We start from the raw sequence: 21,164 nt of genomic DNA on the forward strand, positions 1-21,164 counted from the left end.
ATATTTGATTTATTTACATGTTATTTGATGTATTTACATTGTCATTTCCTGTTTTCCTGTCCGGCTAATTTCTCTATAACGGGCCACAGAAAGTCCGGTACCACATACACGATGGGTCCACTGGTCACAGTTGTCACGTGATACAGCATGTTAATGTTTGCTTACATTCTTCTCGCCTGCAGCCATCGAAAGGCCGTTTTCGCCCAGTGGCGTTTTGCTGAGGTGCCGTTTCAGCTATAACCCCTGAAACATACCGCATAAACGCAGCCTTGGTGACGTGTAGCAGCCATATTGGAATACTGCTGTTGACACGGGGCACTGAGTCAGACGAAATTATCACCAACAGGGAAAGGTCCTTTCCCATTTCAAAGAGTGTGATTATCAGCGTATTACACCATGAAAGGCACATATATATTTTGCATTGTCGCTAGTTTGTTTTTGGTAAACGAGGCGTTTTATTTGCCGGGTCTTGCGCCTGTCACGTACTGTGAAGAATCTGACCAACCCAAAGCAACTTGTAAGGTAAGTTTTACAGGATCCCTTAGCAGTCACAAAATGGCTAATAAGATTGACATCCCAATTTATAATTTCTGCATTTGCCGTTTTCCAAAGCTGTGCACAGCTTGTTGGAAGTTGGCTACCAGTGGAGTGTTTGTTGACAGAATTGTGAGAATGTGACGTGTCTGATCACTCAAATGAGCAAGCGATCAGTGAACAGCTTAAATATTTTGGTTTTGTACAAATAGAAATTGTGTTTGGGTGCTTGATTACAAACATGTTTTCTTGTTGTCACTCTTCGGATTTGTAGTTAAATTGCGTGTACCATGTGTACTGGTTCCAGTCTTTACACCTGGCGAGTAACTCACTGGTCCAGTAGCTAGGGGAATAACAGATTACCAACAGTAACAATTAGGTATATTATGGATGCCAGTCAAAACGCACCACTGAGAAATAAATACCCGAAACAAAGACCATATCTTCAATCTTAATCGTGATAATTACTTAAAGAATGCATGAAGTGGATTCAAAATATGAGATGACTAAGGAATTTGACTACATGGACGAAGTAGTATCCAATTTCTATCCTTGCAATATGTTAAGTGAGGACATCTTTACTTGGTCTGCAGATCTGCAAACTAAATTTCATAAGTAGGGAATTAAGCTAAATCTTTTAAACTGCCTTTTTAGTATTCCCGTCAAATTGTAACAAAGTTACATCAACAACGAAAGTGAAACAGTTGTCCATGTCGAAACTGTTCTGCCAGTGATCTTTTATAGAGATTGATACAGAAACTCTTATCCCCTATCAGAAAATGTGTCTACAAATTCACTCCCAGTTTTTCTAAAAAGTCACTGAAATTGTGTCTTGGAGTTGGTGGTATCTACCCATTTACATAACCCTATAGACATGATAGAGTCTGATGTATATTTTGCATAGGCCTTCACAAGCTCCGTTGAAATGCATGTTACAAATACCATGGACATGTTCTTGGTTCAAAATCTATCTTCATGTCCATATAATATTTCAGTTGAAATGCACTGTAAACACGATTGGGTCAAGTGTACTTTCTTGTGTGTCTGTGTCTAAAAAATGCGTTCACAGGCCCCTCTTCTGTTTCTATTCACCACAGGTAAAACAACCACACGTTAAGATCCCTGATTCAGCTTGGAAAGGGGTACTCTTTAGTCAGCCAGCATGCATTAAACTTGGATACAGCTGTTATGTTGCAGGACACTAGGTTGGAGAGGCGTTGAAAGATATTTCTGGACCTGACCATCACACACAACTGCACAAGTTTTCACTGATTACACTATCATAATCCACTTTCTCTTTCAGACCAAGGTCCCAGTCTTTGTGAACCGCCTTAATTCCTTGGAAACAGTTGTGCCTTATGAGTACCAGAGGTAAGTGGTGGTTTCTGTTTAACAGTGTCACAATCATTTTTCACCTAGTATGTCTGACATTGTGTTTCAATATTTGGACATGTTGGAAGAAGGCTTCTTGTGTTCTGGTTGTGGCTTTGTATGGTGTTTCTAATGTAGAGGTGTAAACATTTTGCTTTTATCGTCACATTACCAGTAACCATGGTAACATTTCACTTTGTGAACATGAAGTCCATAAGTGCTGCATGATGTTGAAAAAAACACAAACATTGATCTTATGGGATACTTTAACATGCATTTACTAAGTCTGTAAGCCATATCTTTAGTTGTCAACATGTTAATTGGGACAATATTTTGAGTTATTTCCATGAAAATCTGAAAAGCCATGTTATGTTGTCTAGTTAATGATCTTGCATATATCTGTGCTAGCGGGAACATTGTTTTTACAACAAAATATTTGGAATGTATCTTGTTTCAGTTTTGACTTCTGTGTTGATGACAAGCCTTCATCACCAGTGGAGAACTTGGGCCAGGTGGTCTTTGGAGAGAGGATAAGCTCATCTCCTTACACAGTGAGTTGACATTTCTTAATTAGTCAGTAGCAGCCAATTGATAATGTGCAGTGCCTTGTGAAGAGTAGGACCCTTTGATAATGTTAAGTGCCTTGTCAAAAGAGGTACCCATTGATAATGTGCACTGCCTAGTCAAAAGTAGTACCCTTTGATAATGTGCCTGTCCATTTGGGCATGTTGGGTGGCATAATGCTCATGTAGTTAGTTGAACTTTCAATGGCTAGAGAATCCATGGGGCGATCCTGTTCATATCCAGACCTCCCTGGGATTTAATGTTATTTGAGCACAGTGTCCAACCCAGGCCGCGCCATTGCGCAATTCACGCTAAAAAAAATCAAATCGCCCCTCTTAAAAAATCAAAGCGCGATCTGTCGCGCACAGTAATTTCTTGTACAGTCACTCACTCTATGAGCTGTTTATCCCTACCTTTAGATTCAATACTCACTAAATCTTTCATCAATTGACGAAGAAAGACAGTTCACAACAAACATTGTAATCAACTGTCGAAGACCGATCGATAACAACTGGAAGTTCGAACACGAGTGACGTCCCTTGGGTTGCTGAATAAATTATCGATAGGATTGGCATAGGAAACAAAATTTGATTTACTTAAGTAGAAAACGTATCAAAACTTTGATCAAAATTATGTTGTATTTTGTTGTTTAGTAATGGAAAACCTTTGACAAGATGTTAAAAGTTAATAAATATTCTATCTTGAATAGTTCTGAAAATATTTTTGAGCATATTAGTTCGTTTTAGTTTTGTTTCTGAAATCACACTATGAATCGCCGACTGTCATAGCAGACAGTCTTTTGAATAGTGAATGGCCATGTCGCGCAAAAACAAAAGAATTACAGACTTTTTTAATCAAAATAGAAAAAAGCACAAAGCATTGTTATTCATTTCAGTTCTTTATTCTGATCTGTTAAACTTTTATATGATGATGTTCCGGTACATAATACAAAATAATACATTTTTTGAAGAAAGCAATTATCCCCCCTACTTTTTCAAAATCCCTCCTATTTTCTACACGATGAGTCCCCCGTTGATTTTCAATTCTGGGTTGGACACTGGAGCTATGTTCAGTAACATTCAAATGTTTAATCTATTTATCATGTTTATCAATATCACACGGTTGTGAGATACTGTATGCAGACCTTTCACAGTTTTGCTTATAGTGCCTGTATCAATTCAACCATCAATTGGATGTTCGTGTTTCAGTTTACATTCAAGAAGAATGTGACATGTCAGCCTGTATGTAACAAGGAGTACAAGAAGGGTGACCAGACGTCAGTGAAGAAGCTCAACTTCCTGCGTCGTGGTATCGCCCTCAACTACATGCATCACTGGATTGTGGACAACATGCCCATCACCTGGTGCTACATCGTGGAGAACAACAAGCGCTACTGTTCAACCGGATTCCCAATTGGATGCTTTGTCACTTCCCAGGGACGACAGAAGGATGCCTGTGTGATGAAGGTATTTGATGCATCGCTGCTTTTTTTAATTGTCTTTTCTGACATTGTTTTAATGAAGACTCTTAATGTGTATTTGTTGAAAAATTCAAATTGAAATGTTGTTTGGTTTCCTAACTTTTAATTTCAATTTTCATCCATTATGTCCTGGTCTGCTAACATTCATCTTCCCGAGGCAAGGGAGTTCACTGATAATAAAAGTAGAGTTTCCACCCTTGTCGAACAAGCCTGGAATTTCTGAGCTTGATTGATCTTCCTTTTGACCAGTCAGATTCCACCTCTCATATCATTTGCTGCAAACAAAATGGCAGCGCCCAATCAAGACGATCTTGAACTAATCAATCAACATCGATTTTGTAATAAAAAGGATCTTACTTAGCGACATGCATCCAATCACATGAGCACCTTGATTAAAAACAGGAACATATTTGGTAAATCTTGGCGGTACACATGCTTTGCAAATCCTGTACTGAAATCTGCACAGCAGTTTACGAACCAGATATCGATTTCGTTACGCAAAATATAATTCCAGCCTAGTTCATTCGGCAAGGGTGAAAACTTGACTTTTATACTCAGTTAACTCCCTTGCCTCGGGAAGATTCTGACATGAACATTCAACACAGAATGCCTGGAACTTTATGATGATAGTGTGCTTACTGTGATAAATTGTGCTGACATTTACAGTTGTATTGATCTTTATTGTACATCACTTCATGATTCTAATAGTCTGTTTGAGTGTTCAGCAAATTACATTACATTACATATGTTGTGTGAGTTGTATGTTAAGCATTGCAAATGTCTTTATCGAAAAGTTTAATTTTACTTCCAGGCTGAATTCAAGGATGCCAACACTTACTATGTTTTCAACCATGTTGATATCACCATTGAATACCATTCTGGCACTAATGAAGAATGGGGTGTTGATCTGGCTGACAAGGGTGGGCGCATTGTCAGGGCCAAGCTGGAACCCAGAAGGTACATACTGCTTCAGAAAGCTGGGCAACTGAGTCAGAAAGCCGGGTCTTGCAGGCTCAGCCAATAATTGTCCACAGAATGTGACTATAAATGTCTCCTACAGACACCTGTGTAACTGATTGGCTTTTGCCAAAGTGTTGTTTTGATAGCAGTAGGAATTCTTGTAATGAGAATTCTTGTAATGATTTGTATAGTGTGCCCACGACATGAATGATGCTTGACACTTTCAGTATCTTGCACAACAAGCCGGGCCCAGAAGCCTGTGCTGGGAATGCTCCTGTGAAGGGCATCAAGGGAGGCGACATGACGGACGCTGTCAAAATTGACTACACCTACTCTGTTTACTGGGTGGTAAGGCTAATTTACGGTTACCTCCTGAATAATTTGGAAATTAAAGCTATGATGAAATGACTGATTGCTGGCAAATGCCCATTGGATTGTTCCTTTAGATCTGCCAGTGACCCAACAACGTTAATTTGAATGCATCTATAATTTTGCAATGAAGATAGTTATGGATCTATGGAACGTTAGAACTCATAAGTGAAGCAATCTGTTGCTGATGATAGATATATTCTTTGTTTGCCAGGAAAACAAGCAGATCAAATGGTCATCCAGATGGGACTACATTCTGGAGTCAATTCCCCACACAAACATCCAGTGGTTCAGGTACCTGTTGTTGTTGATATTGCAGCCAAGACAAACACTGATACTTGTATTTGGTGCTTTTTGATAAATGTTAGGAAATAAAAACTTTGTAAGAGTTTCATTTGGAAAATGTTTTATGACATGAACGGGAACATTGAATCTGCGGTAATTTGACATTTAGTCAATAATTCTGTTTGATTGCTTACTATTGACAAGAAATCTGTACATGCTGTCGGAGATGCTTATCTAGCAATCTATAATTGAATATGCATGCCATACATGACTGAAGTTGTATATTTAGCTCACCTAACTGAACGTTAAGTGAGCTTATAAAGGGAGTCAATGAGTCCTTGTCATTGTCCTTGGCTAAAAGTTAAGGATTTAAAGGGTCCCTAGATTCAAATACTATAGGAGAAAATCCCCATTTATCACTCACTTGTGTATGCAGTGATCCCTCGCTACAACCCTCCCTTCAGGGTCCAAATAATTGATGAGCGTTATAGATGATCAGCAGTTTAACGAAGGTCGAGTCGTGGGTGGTAGATGACCAACATGCTTTACTGCGCACTATAACCGAGTTATTGTTACATCGAAGAGCGCAGTAACAAGGGACCACTGTATACAGTAGTTGATAACAGGAGCTACTCCTTATGAATGATGTGGATGTTTCTGATTGTAGTATCATGAACTCCTTGGTGATTGTACTGTTCCTGTCTGGTATGGTGGCCATGATCATGCTGAGAACTCTCCACAAGGACATCGCAAGATACAACCAGATGGACAGTTCAGTACGTGTTTTCCATTTTCACAGTTAGATAAATAGGTCAGAGAGGCCTAACTAATCATCCCATTGCTATCTTCCGACTCATGAAGATCCGAATCTTGCCATGCTTGCCGTAAAAAACGACTATGCTTGTCGTAAGTGGCGACTAACAGGATCGGGTGGTGATTGATGACTCGGTTGCAATCATTATCATGTCATTGTATCCGAAATTGGATGGATTGATACTCATGATGTCAATCACTGGATTGTCTGGTCCAGACTCAATTATTTACAGACCACCGTCATGTAGCTGAAGTATTGCTGAGTGCGGTGTTAAACAACAAATAAACAAACATGACTATCTTCCAGCCATGTTGTTGATGAGGTTTAATGATGACTGTTACAGGAAGATGCTCAGGAAGAATTCGGATGGAAGCTTGTTCATGGAGATGTTTTCCGTCCCCCACGTCAGGGAATGCTTCTTGCTGTCTTCACTGGCAATGGAGCTCAACTCTTCTGTATGACATTCATCACACTGGGTAAGTTGGTGTCACAACAGCTGTGATCTATAATGTCTAGTACTGTTGTTAGATGTTCATCACACTGGGTAAGTTGGCATCACAACAGCTGTGATCTATAATGTCTAGTACTGTTGTTAGATGTTCATCACACTGGGTAAGTTGGCGTCACAACAGCTGTGATCTATATTGTCTAGTACTGTTGTTAGATGATGTTCATCACACTGGGTAAGTCGGCTCCACAACAGCTGGTGATCTAGTATGTCTCGAGCTGCGGATTGTGCAATTGTGACTAAAATATTCCTGTTTTTCTTGCAGTATTTGCCTGCCTTGGTTTCCTGTCACCTGCCAACAGAGGTGCTCTCATGACATGTGCTATGGTGAGTAGAAAGCTTCTTATTGTGTCCCAAAATATGCAGCTATTTTGTCCTGGCTAATGAATGTTCACACTTACTTGCAGAAGCTCTGAAACATTGTTATGTCCTCAAGGTTCATACAGGCTTGAAAAGGCCTTGGATTTTAGTGTAATCCTTGAAAAGCACCAAACTAGCTTAGAAAGCCTTGCAAAGCACCAAACTAGCTTGACAGACTTAATTTATCTTATTTGTTGGTTCTGTAAATAAATCTTTGTGAACAATTTGTGATGTTTATACTGCTGTTTAGGTCCTACAACCGATATATTATATGCTGGATTAAACACTGATTGACAGACTAAGGCTTATTTAATAACCCAGCTAAAACGCCTTGAAAGTGACATTTGAAATACTTGAATTTTACTGTTCCATATCTGTAACATTGATCCTGTATTGTAAACATTCTGTGTGCTATACAAGGTAACCATGTCTGTTGCAGGTGTTGTATGTCTGCCTGGGGACTCCAGCTGGCTACATCTCTGCCAGGGTCTACAAAAGTAAGTTGACTGCATTTGAAGATACAATCTGTTTTGCAAGATTCTGTATGTCAACAGGGTGAAGATAAACTTCTGTCTTTGAGTCTTCACTAGACTTACATCTAAGTGTGTTATGATATCTAGACTGATTCAAGTTCAGGAAATATTAATTATTGCTGATGTGACCAATATTCACTCACTTGAAATTCTTATGTGACATCGCTCTGTTGAGTATTTGTACTGATGAAGGAGCATCTGTCTTAAGCATGATTTTTTTACAATTCTGGTGTAAATGTGAATCTATTTCTTGCTGCTTCAGTGTTCGGAGGAGAGAAGTGGAAGTCCAATGTGTTGCTCACATCATTTTTTGTCCCTGGGTAAGTGATGTGATTTGTCACCATGCCCCACCCACTTAACTATGTCCCTGGGTAAGTGATGTGATTTGTCACCATACCCCACCCACTTAACTATGTCCCTGGGTAAGTGATGTGATTTGTCACCATACCCCACCCACTTAACTATGTCCCTGGGTAAGTGATGTGATTTGTCACCATACCCCACCCACTTAACTATGTCCCTGGGTAAGTGATGTGATTTGTCACCATACCCCACCCACTTAACTATGTCCCTGGGTAAGTGATGTGATTTGTCACCATGCCCCACCCACTTAACTATGTCCCAGGGTAAGTGATGTGATATGTGACCATGCCCCACCCACTTAACTATGTCCCAGGGTAAGTGATGTGATTTGTCACCATACCCCACCCACTTAACTATGTCCCTGGGTAAGTGATGTGATTTGTCACCATGCCCCACCCACTTAACTATGACAAATATGAACCATGAATGTGAATGAATACATGTTGTGTCTTTACAGTGTGATATTCAGTATCTTCTTCATACTGAACCTGATTCTGTGGATCAAGGGTAGCAGTGCTGCCATTCCCTTCACCACCCTCCTCGCACTACTGGCTCTCTGGTTTGGTATCTCTGTGCCACTTACCTTTGTCGGAGCATACTTCGGCTTCAAGAAAAGGGTATGTATTGTGAACAGTAGTTTACTATTAGTACTTTGTTCAAGATCTGTAGTGTTGCATGCACAGGACAACCGAGAGTAAAACAATGAAAGACCCGTTTGGGTAGGTCTTTCATTTGCTCTTCATCTGCAGTATTTCTATGAAGACCACTTCATACTTTTGTTTGTTGGTGTTGCAGCCCATTGAGCATCCAGTTCGTACCAATCAAATCCCCCGTCAGATCCCAGACCAGACCTGCTACACGAAAGCCCTGCCTGGTATCCTTATGGGTGGGATCCTGCCTTTCGGCTGTATCTTCATCCAGCTCTTCTTTATCCTCAACAGTATCTGGTAAGTCATGCTGCAACCCTCTTGTTGAGCAGTTAAACCATCATCCTCAGAAATTCACTGAACAAGATAATTTCAAACATTCTGCAAAAGCCATCGCATGATTACTGTTCATAGACTTAGACTACATCCTGACAACCTCTTGTAACAAAAGAACATTGTTCAATGATGATTATCACAAAGTAGGGCGGGGGATATAGGAACAGCGTTCATCCGTCCTTCCATCTTTTCGTCCGTCAGCTTCTCAAAGGGGACAAACTTTCTCAAAAACCATTGAAATCAGAGAAATGAAATTTTACTCACTGATGTTCCTGGTCCTGATGTCAAATGAGTTCAAAACTTGCTGTTGTAAATTCGGTTTCTTACCAAGTTATGGTCCTTGCTCCGTGCTTTTCAACTTAGTGCATACTGCATAAAATGGGGACGAGTTTTCTCAGAAACTACAGAAGTTACATGAATGAAAGTTTGCATGCTTGTCTAAGAGATACTTGTCCAGACAGTTCGAATATTGGTACCCTGCTATGGCCCTTGATCCATGTTATTTTACTTGGTGCATAGTGCAATAGGGACAACTTTTCTCAGAAACTACTGAAGTTGGTTTATCTGAGAGATACTGATCAAGACAGTTTGTTTTTTCCAGAGAAGGGGCCTTTTGTGTATCAATTTCACATTTAATCATTTTTTCTGATGACATTAAGCAGCCTAAGTGCCTCTCTCTTCTTCAGGCTTTATTGTACTCTTTTTTTCATAGTTAATGTTCACTACTTAATGAACAAACAAAATTCTAATGTGCCCCCAGGTGGGGGATAGAGATAATACTGCTTTCTTGTTTCTGTTATGGCTGCATACTTGATCATCTGTGATCAGTGAAATTGTATTAACAACTTAAGGCAAAAGTATGGCCTGCATGACTCAGTGTACTCGGACTTGCACATGTTGTGTACGAAATCTGTAGCTGGGGTGGGTAGAAGTTTGTTGTTTAACAGCGCACTTAGCAGTGTTCCAGCTATATGACGGCTATGTGATCCAGTAATTGGTATCATGGGCATAGAACCACACAATTGCAATGATGCATACGATGCAAGCATCAACCAAGTCACCAAGCATAACCACCTGAAGTCGTTACTTGTCTCTTACGACAAGCATGGGTTGCTGAAGATCTATTCTAACCCGGATCTTCACTGATCCTGGGTAGAAGTGCAGATGATGGATAGTGGAATACATTTTGACTATGCTTCCATTGTGTTATATTTTATGTAGGTGACATCTGATTGTTGTGTTGTGTCTGTCACAGGTCCCACCAGACATACTACATGTTCGGTTTCCTCTGCCTGGTGTTCATCATCCTCATCGTCACCTGTTCTGAAGCCACAGTCCTGCTGTGTTATTTCCATCTTTGTGCGGAGGTAGCTATAACAATCTACTTTCACAAACAGCATCTACTGTTACTACATCAAGTGGCTCATTGTTTCAATTGTTATGCTGTTGGCTAAATGTAACCCACTGAGAAATACTTTGTGATTTAATTCATTTTGACTCCAGGAAATCAACTGTATATTAGGTTTGTTTCTGCATCCTCTCAAAATGACATGATGAAATGTAGCATACAATGTTGAACAGCATCTTTTACTGTCCAAGTTAGAAAGTGATGCCTTCAGCAAATGTAGCCATTTCTCCATAGAACCAAGTAGCTTTTTAAATCAATTTAGAATTGATTTTGTTTTGGAAACTTGCATGAAATTTTTGAAAAAATCTCGGTAAACCTTTCGAGAAGTCATTTTTGAGGTATTATGATTCCAGGACTACCACTGGTGGTGGCGGTCGTTCCTGACAAGTGGCTTCACAGCAGTGTATTTCTTCATCTACTGTATCCACTACTATGTGTCCAAGCTAGAGATGGTGGGAGCAGCCAGTATGATCCTCTACTTTGGATACACCATCATCATCGTATTTTGCTTCTTCTTGCTCACAGGTAGGTGATATTGACCTGCTAAGCACTGCTTTTAAATACCCTTTTCAGATGATTTGTGATGAATGGAATGCCCGATCAAGTAATGTGGTTATCTATGTACCTGTTTGTATAATTAGGAAATTTTCACTGAGAGAGACTCTAATCCTGTCTAGGGAGGGTATAATTTGTTCATGGATTACAAATATATAAAAAGTTAAAAATGTTCTCTTCGTAAGAATTTACTTTTGTATGAAACTATAAGAAAATGAAAATTTATGAAAATCTAAATACCTAATGATATGAAAAGTTAGTGTGTTTCTTGTTGTTCATTCATCAAATTTACTATTGGTTGTCCGTAAAGATGTCAACTTTGAGTCTAAGGATTTTTCAGTCCAATATAGATTAAGCTGTTAAATTACATTAAGTAATACGTTACCACTGTTATACCGAGGCTGTTGTCTCCCACAACTGCTGCTATAGCGAAATCTACCACAGAGATCTCAATTACCTCATGCAGCACGTGCGTAGCCACCTAGCTGCCATGTGACACCCTTCACTCTTGTCTCCTTCGTCTGCAAAGCAAGACGTGTTTTCTCCTGCTGCAGCCTTCCTTGAAGATTTGGTGATATTTATTATAGTTTATTCTCTAATAAACTGTGCTTTTATGGGGCGTTGCGGTAGCTACGCTTGGTTATAATTTTCCCGCCCTTTTTTCTATATACTTGCGGGGTTCGCGTATGCACGTTGTGTTTTACGTTTCCCCTGTTCTTGTATGTTTTGGGGGTTAACATAACTTATTTCTTCAATAAAAGTTATATGTGTATGTTATATGTTCACATTGCTCGTTTATTTTCTTGTGAAAATGCTCGTTTGTGAATCATTGTGGTGCGTGCGTTGTAACCATGTTTTGTTTTTTGTTTATAGCAAACAATCAATGTCTGATATCCCCAGTATCCACCCCCTCTACCCCTGCTCCTCGGAGTTGTGGGGTGTGCAGAAAGTTTTTGTCGTCCCGGGATCCCCAAGATCGTTGCCCGCGGTGCAGGGTTCCTTGCGGGGACACCCGGTGCACCCTGTGCGAAGGTCTGGGGCCTGCGGAGTTTGAGCGATACCGGCTGTACGTACAGTCCGTCTCCACCCCTGTGGTGGCCGGTTCGTCCGGTCGGGGTCCCCGTGCGGGTACCACCTCCTCGGCTGCGGCGGATCCCCTTGCGGCCCTCGGGCTGTCTGGGGATTCCGTCGCCGCATTGTTGTCGAAACTTGTGGACTCCAAGCTGGCGGCCTTATCGCAAGATAGGCCGCTGGCTGTTCCGTCCCCGGCCTCTTCGGTGGCCGCGGGTTCGGACGTGGGGTCCACCGGTACGGCGGCGGCTGCCGTGGTTACCGGTCCTTCCCCCGAACCGTTGCTTCCGCTATCGGTTAAGGACCGCGTGGCCATGGTGTATGACCTCTTCGAGGACATGCCAAAGCCCCTGCCGATACCGCGGGGAATCCACGGTTCCGTGGGTTCCTCCGAGGTATACGACGAGACGTCCGACAAGGCTTTCCCGGCATCAACCTTGCTGCGCGGGATTAAGCCTTCTTTGGAGAAGGCCTTCACGGCTGCCTCCCGTCGGGGTCTCCCGTTACCTCCCCCGTCGTGGAGAAAAGGGTCTTTCCCAGTACATGACCTTGCCTTTCCCGAGGCTGGTCCTTCTGCGGAAGCCCATGTGGAGCGTTTGGGGGTCCGTGCCCCACCGGTTGCCACGGTACCACAAGGTACCTTGCAACAGCTGGACACCCTCGCTCGACACTCCATGCTGGCATTGTCGCGGAGACACATTGGCACGGAGACACATACCTGGCTGCAGCGGCCAGTCTGGTCGAAGGTTCTACGGACCGAGACCAGCGCATTTACAACTGCTTGCTCGGTTTGAATGCTTCCCTGGAGTACGTTGCCGGGGCTTCGGCCTTTGTTTCCGGCACGTGCCATTTTCTTCGGCTCCAGTCGTATCTGGCTGCTTCAGGGTTGGACGCTGCCAATCAGGAGGTGCTCCTTTCGCAGCCTTGGTCTGCTCGGACCCTGTTTAATAACAAGATCCCTGGGGTTCTGAAGGAACAACAGGCCGCTGTGTCTGCCGATGCCTCTCGGCACACACTGGATCTTGTGGGGTCCTTGCATAGGCGCCTGGGTGCCGCTCCGAAGCGGAGCGCGCCCCAGGATGCTGCGTCCGGCAGGCCTAAGGGGTCGGGTCCTTCTTCCTCCGGGAAGAAGCCCCGCTCTGAGGGCTCCGGTAAGGGTTCTCAGCAGCCCTTTCGCGGGAAGAAGGGGAACTGGGGGAAGCCCAAGTCGTCTAAGGACGGCAAGGGCCCCTCCAGGTGACTCTCATTGGAGGGGTTCGTATGCCGACAGCGCCAACTTCGGTTGGCCCGTAGGCGAACCCGAGTCACTTGGCCCTGGACAGTTGCGCCTGCCGCAGCCCGTCCGGCCCCCCTCTCTTTCCCCAGTGGGAGCCAGACTCCAGACTTATTGGGAGAATTGGGAACAAGTGTTCGACGACCCGTGGGTGGTCAACACGATTCGGTACGGCTATCGGCTCGATCTCAAAGCGAATCCGCCGCTCACCGTTGCCCCGTCGGCAGGTTTCTATTCGGAAACCGATCTTCCCTTCCTCGCCGATGCCATCGGCAGGTTGGTGGAGAAGAGGGCAGTTCGGGAGTTAGTTCTACCAGAAATAACACCGGGGTTTTACTCCAGGATATTTCTCGTTCCCAAGAAGGACAGTGCCTAACTCAGAATGATTCACAACTTGAAATCGTTCAACGAGTTCTACCTGCGCAAGCCGCCCAAGTTCAGAATGTTGAGCTTGACGGACCTGAAAGCACTGATCATGCCGGCCGACTGGCTAGCTTCGATCGACCTGAAGGATGCTTATCTGCATGTTCCGATTCACTCGGATCATCACAAGTATCTCAGGTTTGTCTTTCAAGGCAGGCACTACGAGTGGGTTGTACTCCCATTCGGTCTTTCATCCGCTCCCTGGCTGTTCACCCGGTTAACCACCCCCATAGTGGGGTTCCTCCACCGGAGGGGTGTCCGGTACTTCGCGTACCTGGACGACTCGCTAGTAGCAAATCGAATGACGGACACCCTGTCACGCCATCTCGTTTTCGCACGTCGGCTCTTGGAGCAATTGGGGTGGATTGTCAATCTCCCCAAGAGCGAGTTAACCCCTTCTCAGAACTTGCAGTTCATCGGAGGTCGGTTCAACACGGTGTCCCATCGCCTATTTGTCCCCCCAGACCGGTGGCACAAAATTCAGGCGATGATTGCCAAAGTCTTAGCGGTGCAACAGACTGTTCACTTTTGGGAACAGCTGTTAGGGCTACTTGTATCAGCCCAGGACTGCACCGAACGGGGTCGTCTCCAACTCCGCCCGCTGCAACGGTTTTTAATCCAGTTGTTAGCAACGGAGGTGAACAGTGCGACCGTCGCCCTCCCGGATCGGCTCCGACCGCATCTGGAGTGGTGGACGCTCCCTTACAATGTCATATCAGGAGTCTCTATGCGGCCCTACCGGGCCACGTTGAACCTGTATACAGACGCCTCTCTAGTGGGCTGGGGCGCCCATCTAGAGGGGGAGGTGAGCTCGGGGCTGTGGTGCGTAGACGAACTAGGTCTTCACATCAATTGTCTCGAGTTCAAGGCAGTGATCAACGCAGTCAATCACTGGAAGCATCGTCTCGTCGACGCCCGGCTCATGCTGGCGACCGACAACACGACGGTAGTGTCCTATGTGAACAAACTGGGGGGAACCCACAGTCACTCGCTACTCGATCTCACGTTCGAGTTTTACGCTCTGGTGGACAGTGTCCCGTGCCAGATACGCGCCCGTCACATCCCAGGTGTGCGGAACGTACTGGCCGATGCTCTATCGAGGCCTCAGGATCCGAGCCCCACAGAGTGGATGCTGAACCCAGTAGTGTTTCAGTGGCTGTGCGAACGTTTGGGTCGTCCGATGGTCGACCTGTTCGCAACACGGTTCAACAATCAACTCCCGTTGTTTGTATCACCAGTCCCGGACCCGAGGGCCATCCATCACGATGCTCTCGCGTTAGACTGGACGGGCTTGGACGCTTATGCTTACCCGCCGACAGCGTTGATACCACACATTCTAAGCCGGCTTCGAGGAGTTCGCTGTCGAATGTTACTGATCGCGCCCATGTGGCCGAACAGATCGTGGTACCCCGACTTGCTGACCCAGGTCACGCAGTCGCCACTCCCACTGCCTGTGAGACCGGATCTCTTGATCCACCCTCACACCCGTCAGCTTCATCCAAACGCAGGGCAGTTCAATCTGCACGCGTGGATGTTGTCACCGAGCGTCTGAGGAGTAAAGGTTTTTCTCGCCGGGCGTCTCGGGCATACGTTAGTATGCATCGTGATTCTACCCAGAAGGTGTATAATGCACGTTGGGTTATTTTCACGAAGTGGTGTTGTAAACATCACATTCATTCGCCAGATAAGGTATCTGTGCAGGATATTGCTCGTTTCATGTCTCACTTGCGAGAGACCCGGAAACTCTCCGGGGGTTCCATTGCCAACTATGTTTCGTCCGTTGCTACGGTACGGGACGTTGCTATGGGTACTAGTCTCTCCAAAGAGCCGGTGATACGGGGTATTATCAAGGGTTTCAAACAGCACGATCTTAAGAAGGGCCGCCTTCGGGCACCGGCCTGGGATCTTTCCCTAGTGTTGCAATCACTTACGGAAGCTCCGTATGAACCCTTGCATAGTGCTTCGTTCCGGCATGTGACTTGGAAAACAGCATTTCTCCTCTCCTTTGCCATGGCGGCACGTGTATCCGAAATTCATGCACTCGATGTCGCCAAGGTACGATTCGATAGGGGTGACGAAGGAGCGGTCCGCCTGGGCCTGCTCATGGGCTTCGTCGCCAAGAATCAGAGAGTCGGGCAAACGGAGAGAGAATTCACTGTAAGATCCCTCAAAGAAATCTTACATCCTGCTGATACTGAGGACAGAGCGCTGTGTCCGGTTAGGGCCCTTAAGTATTATCTTAAGGCTTCGAATGAACGTAGACAAGGGCGTGACCGTCTGTTCATATCGTGTAACCCTAATCGCACGGTTGACATAACTCGCAACTCGATTGCGTTGTGGCTTCGTTCTGTCATCAATCTGGCGTACCGGTCTCGGGGGTTACCGGTAGCGGGGTCAAACCCGCACGAGATCAGGGCGCTAGCGGCAACATTTGCCCTACACTCGAATATCTCTGTTCACAGAATATTACGAGGTTGTTACTGGCGTTCTGACTCGGTTTTTGCCAATCATTACCTCAGAAAGGTTTCTGATGAAGACGTGGAGGGGGTGCACCGTCTTGGGCCGCTGATCGCGGCACAAGCGGTCATCTAGGGGGTGTGTCCAGCGCAATTCCAAACTCCGCAGTCGTCAGTCCTTGCACGGTGGTCAATCTGTGTCGTCTCCAATGTTCCCACGCCGTGGGTACAGGAGTGGGGGTCCTGCAAACCAGCTCACTCACACCACAGGTGAGGCGGCTTTTTGTGTGTTTTATCCTTATTTGTATTTTGACAATTATTCATTTAATTGTCTGTCGTGTATTCCAACCTTGTGATACATGCTTACGAATACTGGAATTAGGTCACGCGCCTAATGCATACTTTAAGTAGGCTTGCTCTGGGATATACGGTCTGAAGGAAATTAATTTCCCTCTTTTCGACTGTTTAACCTGATCTAAGATTAAGCTCACGCGGATACAGTGTTCTCATCCGCTGCGGCGATGAAATACCTATCCAGTGGGGCCGTTTGGAGTCACCAATCGTTTTGGCAATGACGATTGAGCCTTACGGTATGCGCTTGACAGTGCTTTGGTATTCCTATAGGGTAATGCCTAGCTAGGTGCATGCGCATCGAGTGCTTCCGCCTTGGTGTTTACTTCTGCTGGTCGGAAGGAACGCTAGCAGTCAGGATTCGGGTTGTAGGTGCTCCCCACCGCCTACTGTGGTAGTCAGCCTCGGTATAACAGTGGTAACGTATTACTTAATGTAATTTGTAGAATTTTCCTATTCGGAATATTCTTAATGTAATACGTTACCACTGGGCTGCTGCCCGCCCGTCCGTCCCCCGAGCACTTGCTCTCGCAAGAGACAAGAGTGAAGGGTGTCACATGGCAGCTAGGTGGCTACGCACGTGCTGCATGAGGTAATTGAGATCTCTGTGGTAGATTTCGCTATAGCAGCAGTTGTGGGAGACAACAGCCTCGGTATAACAGTGGTAACGTATTACTTATAGAATATTCCGAATAGGAAAATTCTACAATTATTGTCAGAAGGTGAAATATGTTTTACTTCATTCTATTTATTTATTGCCGAGTTATGCTTGTTTCACTTTGAGTTGAAACGCCTCCGTGGTCTAGTGGTAGAGCGTCGGCCCGGAGAGCGGAAGGTCCGGGGTTCGATCCCCGACCGCGTCATACCAAAAGACGTTAAAATGTGGTACTTGTTGTTACCCTGTCTGGCGTTCTGCATTAAGGGCCTAGAACAAGGACTGGTCGGCTCGGAGTCAGTACACTGTGTCTGAGTGGGGTATTCATGTTAAACTGCGGCATGGTATCTCAGTGAGCTAGCACTATAAATCGGCATCAGTCCGGACTAGTACAAGCAGCCACACAAACACACACCTGTACATGCACGTCGCTTTATAAGTGCAATAATCTTGGACGCGACGTTAAACCCCATTCACTTTGAGTTGAATCAACAAAGATATGCCTGGTGATATGTGCTTTTCTCATTAGTACATGTTGCATTCGCTAATTGAATAGTGTGCTTTGTATTGCAGTGGCTACTAGATACATGATTTGCTAATGTGTTTCAGGCTCCATTGGGTTCTTCTCGTGTTTCTGGTTCGTGACAAAGATCTACAGTGTGGTAAAGGTAGATTAAGCCTTAGCGGTTCACGTGGGAAGGGAACCTGATCAGAGGGACTACCATTGGGATTACATCACTTGATGCCTGTCACAGGTGCAACACGCAACACGCAACCAGTACAACCATTGTGCACAAAAACAACTGGAAGGGCCGATGTGATGAACAATGTTGCGCATGGAAAGAACGACGTGAGACTGTATGTGATTTAGAACACAATGTGGGACCTAGATGTGTAAATGAAGATGAACCTTGAGTCTACCAGTCTGAGAGGACCATGCATATCTGGCAGTGTTGAGGCTTAGTGCATCTGTGGGACAAGTGACAAGTGTGGTTCATGTATGCATAATTTATATTCACCATATTTTACTTTGCCATCATGTGTACATACTATATGTTGCAACTCGAGTAGACATTACTCTAGGCTTTATTCTCAGTTTTCACCCTTAATTGCTTTACAAAGTAATGAGTATAATGCTTATTGTTGACAATGACAGATCACTTCTGAAAGCATACAGTCCCATTGTGATTGCCAGTTTCATATGGAGACTGTTTGTACTGAGTGGATGAACAAGTAGCAGGTTTTTGCGTTATTATCAACATTTTGTGGATTCTTCAGTGTAGAGACTATCCCATTTGGTAGAGAGCACTCAGTATAGTTGATATGTTCAAATGAGAGGAGGTCCATTAAATCTGTGTGCTTTTGTTGAAGATTTCAAATATCCAAATATCCAAATAGAATTATGGGGCCAAAATGTAAGATTTACAAACGTAATTGTTCTGTAAACAAATTTTCTTTCTGAGAAGGATCTGATGAAAGAAGGCATGAAGGCTGCATAGAATAGGTTACTTCCATGTTTTCAGCATGATACTGACAGGAAGGCTTTTATAAAACTAGCCAAAATGTTTGCACTGTTGCATGGATATTATCAAGGGAATCAGTTGTCAAAAATAAGGATCAACAGAAAGTGATTTGTGTGTAGCTCAGTCCACTACTGATAGTTTGAGTGTGTGCACTATTATGTGGAAACAGTATGTCAGTCCAAACAATATTTGCGCCAGTTTTTGTAAACCAACTGTTTTCAATGTGTCACGAAAACAAACTCAAGTTGCATGTGCTGAAATGTGATAACCCCCAAATTGGAATGTGTCTATTTATGGTATAGGACAAACCATGGCCTGACAAATGCTGACGGCCAATATCACGTGTACGGCCAGATAAGTTTTCCATTAACGGGAGGTTTATTCTTGCCTGGCCATGCTGAAGTTACCAGATTGTGGAAAGCCAGACACCATTCCTTCATGGCAAGAATAACATCTCTTTACTTTTCAAGCCAAGTAGAAGGGATCTCATATTGTGAACCAGAGCTTGAAGTGTCTTAATTAAGAGCAACGTTTCGATGAAGGTCTTAACACCGTTATCACTGTTAATACCTAAACCGAAACGTCACTCATAATTGTAATAAAGAAGTTGTTCATCCATAAATCTTATCCTTACTTAGCGCTCCAACTTCTAAATGCCTATCAAAGAAGTTGAAGTGTCTTAACTGTTGTTTGTGACCAAATCTTGTCTGCACATCTGTTGGTTAATGTACTGTATTATTCATGTGATATAAAACTGTACATATTCATTAGAGGTGTAAATCTACTGAGAGTTGTTTGTAAATTTTGTTTGTGTTATTTTGTTATTGAATAAATCTATTCATGTGTCATGTGTACAAAGTATACCATCCAGGACACCTATTGTTAGAGTAAGTGTTTTATTGAAGTCCATTACTACAGTGCAAGCCATGAATTTACAGTTTCACTACCCACATGCTGCAATACAAAATTAATTTAATACATAACATGCCCAAAATTTTATGAATAATTTCATGTTGGTTATCTGTTAAGTATATTCATTGAGGTAATTTTGGTTTTGATTTAGTTGTTTGTGAACATTAATTGCATTTTTGATATTGTTGAATGATATCAGTGTGCATCAGAATAGCATTGCCCATTGCTACCTTGATCTGTATGTATCTGTGTACGAGTCGTTCCTCACAATCACTGTACACACGTGGCTTGATAATATTGTAAATGTAATGCTTTGGGGGAACTTATTACATGGATACATTATGGGGATATATTTTTCTTGTAGATATTGCAGTGAGTGAAGGAGACTGTTCTACAAATAAAATACTGTGATTTGACTGATATGTAAATATATGCACATGTTACATCAAATCTCTGGTGTGGACAACTTTTTATATGTGGGAGAATTACAAAGGTAATAAAACTTGGACTCACATTCACTTCTGTGTTGTCTTTTGACTTGCTTGGATTGATGATAGGACATACTTGAAACAATGAACTGAATCCTCTTATGTACAAAATTATTGTGGTTAAGGGAGGTCTTGTTTCACATTTGTGGAGAGGGTTTGTAAGCCTAGATTAGCATATTATCCAGGCTTTCTGTAATATAAAGCCTTAAGAAGAGATATGCACACAAAAGGCCCTTCCTCTGGGGAAAATAAGTGGTCCTGATAAGAATCTCTCAGATAAGCCTTTCTGAGAAAACGTTGCCATACATCAAGACGGACAGCCAGCCTGGGGCATGATGGTACATGAGGAGACCCAGGTCATGGTCCAGGTATGACGTTACACCCGGACAGCCAGTTCATGGTCCAGGTGTGACATTACTCCAGGACAGCCAGGTCATGGTCCAGGTGTGACATTACACCAGGTCATTGTCCAGGTATGACGTTACACCAGGGCACCCAGGTCATTGTCCAGGTGTGACATTACACCAGGACAGCCAGGTCATGGTCCAGGTATGACATTACACCAGGACAGCCAGGTCATGGTCCAGGTATGACATTACACCAGGACAGCCAGGTCATGGTCCAGGTGTGACATTACACCAGGGCACCCAGGTCATGGTCCAGGTATGACATTACACCAGGACAGCCAGGTCATGGTCCAGGTATGACATTACACCAGGACAGCCAGGTCATGGTCCAGGTATGACATTACACCAGGGCACCCAGGTCATGATCCCGGTGTGGCGTTACACCAGGGCACCCAGTTCATGGTCCAGGTGTGACATTACACCAGGTCATGGTCCAGGTATGACGTTACACCCGGACAGCCAGGTCATGGTCCAGGTGTGACATTACACCAGGGCACCCAGGTCATGGTCCAGGTATG

The 21,164-nt window shown here is 43.9% G+C and overlaps 1 protein-coding gene across 1 annotated transcript; it reads left to right on the forward strand.

Annotated features, from left to right (window-relative positions):
* Nucleotides 1-277: 277 nt before the first annotated feature.
* On the forward strand, nt 278-20,269 carry LOC139447221 (transmembrane 9 superfamily member 2-like). Its single transcript, XM_071228453.1, has 17 exons — nt 278-522; nt 1,838-1,905; nt 2,363-2,456; nt 3,678-3,935; nt 4,761-4,906; nt 5,137-5,257; nt 5,493-5,572; nt 6,231-6,339; nt 6,721-6,853; nt 7,151-7,212; nt 7,685-7,742; nt 8,041-8,098; nt 8,599-8,758; nt 8,937-9,088; nt 10,380-10,491; nt 10,886-11,057; nt 17,926-20,269. The coding sequence occupies exons 1-17, from the start codon at nt 397-399 to the stop codon at nt 17,991-17,993; spliced, it is 1,977 nt and encodes a 658-aa protein (XP_071084554.1). The 5' UTR covers nt 278-396; the 3' UTR covers nt 17,994-20,269.
* The last annotated feature ends 895 nt before the right edge of the window (nt 20,270-21,164 follow it).

This window comes from Haliotis cracherodii, unplaced genomic scaffold (genome assembly GCF_022045235.1).
Source record: "Haliotis cracherodii isolate W230 unplaced genomic scaffold, xgHalCrac1.p SCAF_7, whole genome shotgun sequence".
Taxonomy (NCBI): Eukaryota; Metazoa; Mollusca; class Gastropoda; order Lepetellida; family Haliotidae; genus Haliotis; species Haliotis cracherodii.